Source organism: Chanodichthys erythropterus, chromosome 3 (genome assembly GCF_024489055.1).
Source record: "Chanodichthys erythropterus isolate Z2021 chromosome 3, ASM2448905v1, whole genome shotgun sequence".
Taxonomy (NCBI): Eukaryota; Metazoa; Chordata; class Actinopteri; order Cypriniformes; family Xenocyprididae; genus Chanodichthys; species Chanodichthys erythropterus.
Genome location: NC_090223.1, coordinates 17,220,864 through 17,226,311, shown reverse-complemented (window position 1 = coordinate 17,226,311; position 5,448 = coordinate 17,220,864). Strand labels below are relative to the sequence as shown.

At 42.7% G+C, this 5,448-nt stretch overlaps 1 protein-coding gene across 1 annotated transcript; it reads right to left on the bottom strand.

Annotated features, from left to right (window-relative positions):
* Positions 1-1,449: 1,449 nt before the first annotated feature.
* LOC137003796 (junctional adhesion molecule-like) lies at positions 1,450-5,240 on the bottom strand. Its single transcript, XM_067364079.1, has 5 exons — positions 5,150-5,240; positions 3,475-3,819; positions 3,035-3,391; positions 1,979-2,086; positions 1,450-1,487 (listed from the first exon to the last, which is right to left on the bottom strand). The coding sequence occupies exons 1-5, from the start codon at positions 5,238-5,240 to the stop codon at positions 1,450-1,452; spliced, it is 939 nt and encodes a 312-aa protein (XP_067220180.1).
* Between the last annotated feature and the right edge of the window lie 208 nt (positions 5,241-5,448).

Here is a 5,448-nt window from a genome sequence, read left to right as displayed (position 1 = left end):
GATCCGTTTTTTGAGAGGTGCTAGGCGTTTGAATCCTCCTCGCCCTCTCACTATTCCCTCCTGGGACCTCTCGTTGGTCCTCAGGGCCTTGAAAGGAGCCCCATTTGAACCAATGGGTTCAGCCGACCTCAGGCCCCTAACACTAAAAACCGCTCTGCTACTAGCACTAGCATCGGTAAAGCGTGTTGGCGATTTGCAGGCCCTCTCTGTGAACCCTGCATGCCTCGAATTCGGGCCTGGTGACTCTAAGGTCGTTCTGAAACCTAGGCATGGCTACGTCCCTAAAGTGCTCTCAACTCCGTTTAGAGCTCAGGTCATCTCGCTCTCTGCTCTTCCTCCCTCGGCGGACGAACCAGAGCTGCAGCTACTCTGCCCAGTCAGGGCATTGAGGACCTACATAGACCGATCACAGTCTTTCAGACTGTCGGATCAGCTCTTTGTTTGTTTTGGCGGCCGCACCAAAGGGTCTCCGGTCTCGAAACAACGCATTTCCCGTTGGATAGTGGATGCTATTAACCTGTGCTACTCCTCACTGGGCACTAATTGCCCCATAGGAGTCAGGGCCCACTCCACTAGAGGAATGGCTTCCTCGTGGGCTTGGTCCAACGGAGTTTCCATCCAAGACATCTGTGAGGCGGCCGGCTGGTCTTCGCCGTCCACCTTTGTCAGGTTCTATCACCTCGATGTCCCGACCTTACAAGCTCGGGTCCTGTCGGTGTGATTAGCGGCTTCCAACAGGTCCCGCTTCACGCCACCATAGGAAGTATCTTCCTTCAGTGTAACCATGGGTTCGGTTAGGCTTTGCCTCCGCTTGTCCTTTTTGCCCCCCTCTGGGTGGCCAAATGCAAGCTATATCGTTCCCAGCCGTGGCACGGCGTGGTTGAATTCGTTCCCCATACGCAGTACGAGTGAAGTATCGAAAGGGAACGTACTCGGTTACTAACGTAACCTCGGTTCCCTGAGATACGGAACGAGTACTGCGTCACTTGCCGTGCCACGAGGCTGCGGCTCAGGGTCGTCGCTTCAGTCGATTGACACTGAAATCCTATGGCGAAACGCCTGCTTATATAGCCCTATACCCCGCCCATTTCGGCGGGAATATTCGCGCGCTTTGTCGCCATAGGCCGCGCAGCTATGCCGCGCCGCCATTGGTTCAACAACTTGTCTATGAGTGAACCAATGACGGTGCAGTTACACTGCGTTATTGAAAAAGGCTTCAGCAGCGGGGAAAAAGGGAGACCTTTCCCCATACGCAGTACTCGTTCCGTATCTCAGGGAACCGAGGTTACGTTAGTAACCGAGTACGTTTTATCTGTATCTTATGGTTTGTTTTATTCATTTTCTTTGTCAGTGTCGTTGCGGGTTTTGGTTCTTTTGCTGTTGTAAGCTGTAAGGACCTTTAGAAATAACTGAAATCATTGGGCAAAGTGATATTGAACTGTAATGTGGTCAAGACCTGCCTGGACCTACTTTAGCTCTGCGTTTCCCTGAAAATAACCGCACACCTTGAGAATGTTCGTCAACCAATCAGATTCAAGCATTTAACAGCAACATAGTATGAATAGTCTTAATTAATTTATCTTTATTTTATTTTTATTATCTTTATTTTGTCAGTGGTGTTTTTTCATGCTCTGGAAACAATTTCAGTGTAAGCATACTTGGCAATAAATTGAACTCTGATTCTATAAATCTAATTCTGATTCTGATTAAGTCAATAGATCAAACAAACTGAAATTAAAAAAAAAGAAAGAAAAGAAAAAGAAAAGAAATAAATACTCACCCTTAGAAATACCCCTGAGAATGAGAGCCACACACATCATAATGTTTGGAAGAAAGTTGAGACAAATGTAGATATATGGGGCTAGAGAGAAAAAAACAAAATGCATTACATTCAGATCTAAAGTATGATATAACTACAACTGCCATGTACTGATAAACCATAAACTCATTACAGCAAATAATATTCTCCAGTCATTACCTATCCAGTCATTTTTTAATCTGCAGTAAATGAGACACCACAGAAGCAGTGCAGATCCAGATGCAGTAATACAGAGAGCCAAGATCATTATGTGTAAACCAGAGAAACCTGTAAAACATGCATCAGTTATACTGAACACCAGACTGACTGTTACAGAAGCAATACTTGGTACTATGTATTATACCATGTAATATCTCAATGATCAACTTCATAACATTGTAATAATAAATAATTTTGTGCTTAAATGAACCCATATATATAAAATGGTAGTTAATGTTATCGCATTGGACAAAAATGTAAAGACTTGACTTTACTGATCCAATACATGATTCGACACGCCGATTCATAACGCTCCGAAGCTTCCTGAAGCACTGTTTTGAAATCGGCCATCACTAAATAAGTCATTATTATTATTATTATTATTATTATTATTTTGGTGCACTATTCTTGTCACTTTATAATATTAATATTGAACCACTGAACTCACATGAACTGATTTAAATATTTTTTTAGAACATTTATGGATCTTGAGAGAGGAAATGTCATTGCTGGCTATGCAGGCCTCACAGAGCCATCGGATTTCAACTAAAATATCTTAATTTGTGTTCTGAAGATGAACGAAGGTCTTACAGGTGTGGAACGACATGAGGGTGAGTAATAAATGACAGAATTTTCATTTTTGGGTGAACTAACCCTTTAACACTGAACTGACTTTAGCTGAACAACAGCTAGAATGCATTATTTTCCTGCTATCGCTGCTTTAAAAAAAAAATCTGTATTGTATTAAGCACTATATAAATAAAGGTGACTTGACTTGGAAATTGCACATATGGTAGGATATTATGTAAGGCTAAATAAATCTTTTGAAATATTGATGTTTTTGACAAATTCAACAAATTCAAGTTATTTTAATTATTTAAAATTGGCGACCGCCCATTGAGAATAATGCAGATGGAAATTCGATTAGGCTACACAAACTAATTGGAGTTGAGATGTGTTCACACAGACAGTGATATGGGTTAAAACATTTTTAAAGCTGTCCTCTTGTCGACCTACCGAGTAGCTCCAGTTGAGCAGTTGTATTTGCTGACAAATGTCCAGTCTTCACATGACACATGTAAACTCCTTTGTCCCCATGTCTGACTCTATTCAGTCTGAGAGAGAAGTTTCCTTTGGAGATTTCATCCGTGAAGAATTCAACTCTGTCTCTGTATCGCTTATCTGATGAATCTGGCTGAATTTTATTTCTCTGTAAGCGTAGAACCTGGATGTTTACATTTTCATCCATTTTCCTCCAGGAAACCTGTTGAATGTGTTCAGGTGGGATGTTAGATTCCAAAGAGCATTTCAGAGTGACGTCTTCACCCACAGATGCAGATATGGACTCGTCTGATCCTGATACCCTTAAATACTCTAAAAGAACAAACATCAACAATATCACAACAGAAAATAATTATAAAGTATATTTATAATACCTTCCAGTGAAAAATTCTTACCAACTTCTTTAATTTCAACAAATGTTTCACTAGCTTTCAGCTGACTGTAAACTTTACATCTGTAAACACCCTTATCTTCAGCTTTCACATTGTCCAGATGGAGGGAGAAGTTTCCATGTTTAATTTGATCAGTGAAGAAATGAGCTCTATCATGATAATCCTGCTGCTGGGCCTCTGGTCGACTGTTACCATACATAAACAGATGAACCAGAGTGTCTGAGTCTGTTCTTCTCCATTCCACCTCCAGATCCTCCTTTAGTAAGAGTTCATCAACATAACAGGGCAAAACCACTGAAGATCCTAGAGGAACAACCAGCGGACCAGAGGGACCTTTCACAATGAACCCTGAAACAATCATTCAAAAAAAGCAGAGGGAGATGACACAAAGTCTACATTTCTAAATCAGATATAGCCCAATTCAAATATATGTATAGCAGCAGTGGCGGATTAAAGGTCATTGCACACTGAGTCCGAAATTTTCATCAGTCAAAAAAATATTCGGATCACGTTCGATTTTCGGCGTTTTTCGCATCCGTGGCACGCATTTTGAGAGACGTTTTGACAATTCAGAGCCACCGTACGCGAACGCAAAAATCCAGAATGCCATCTGACAAGTTGATCCACGTCGTCTACAGCACAAAACAGCGGCACTGAATGACAGACAACTTGAGGAATACAAAGAGACAGAATATAAAGACAGATTGTGCCAGTAGTAAAGCATCAAACTGAGGCACTGACATCCTGAAGTAATCTTTGAAACGCTCGGATAATCCCGCAGCTCGTTGATGAGGTGAATTCTCCTTTCTCTCTATGCAATCTCGGGATTGAATGGACCCAATATTTCCTCTTTATTTTTCTCTTTTTAAGAAGAGAGGAGACAACTAATCGTGCTCACTGCTTGAAGACTTCATTTTGTATTGTTTTGCGATTTTTTCGCAATGCATTCATTATTACGCATCGGACTCAGTGTGCAAGGTCTCTGTGCGTGACGAATTTTTAGGATTGCGAATACGAAAAACGCATGCGAAAATTTCGGACTCAGTGTGCAAAGGCCTTTAGGCATGGGCGGCATGGGCAATGGTCTGGAGCGGCACAGTGCGCGCACGCATGAAAAAAAAAACAGAACTGGAAAACAAACTTTTAAAATTAAAATAACATGAATTTTTAAACTACACTTACTACATGGCTACAAGGGAATATTTAATTTTTTTTTCATTTAGGCCTAGATTTATATAGACATTATAAAATCATTATTATAACAATAAAATGACCTTGTGGCGAGGGGGGCGTGGTTCAGCGAGGTCTGCAACCGGAGAGAATAGCGGGAGACGCTTGGTAAGTGAGTGAGTTGGATACAAATCACGAACACCTGTTTCTCATTCCAGTGATTGGCGCGGAGACAGGTTAAAACGCCGTGAGAAGCAGGAGCGTGTGAGAGAGAGGGGAACTGTTGACTGAGTCGAGTCAAGGTTCGTGGAGTGAAGCCCTTGTGGATGGTGTAAACCAAACTTGGAGTGAAGCCCTTGTGGATAGCGTATGCCGAACCTGGAGTGAAGCCCTTTGTGGATTGTTTATTTTCGTTGTTGTGCGTTGCACAGTCCTTCTGTTGATATTCAATAAAGACTCAGTCAGCAGTTGTTCGTCGTCCCTGACCACTTCCTTCCCCACTACGAACTTAAGTCTACTACACTGGTGCCGAAACCCAGGAAGGAAGTCGGTGAGCACGTCGCCATGCAATCGTCGTCCTCCGCCACATTTGCAGACATCATCGCGTCCCTCGCGGTCCTGCACCGCGAACAACAACAGGCCCTGCTGGAGTTAAGAGGCGACCAGGAGCGGTGTTTCCAAGCCATTCTACAGACCCATCGTAAATAAGATGGGCCCACTGGATGATCCAGAGGTGTTCTTAGACCTCTTCGAGAGATCCACGGAGGCGTGTAAATGGCCGCGGGACCAGTGGTCGATGAGGCTGGT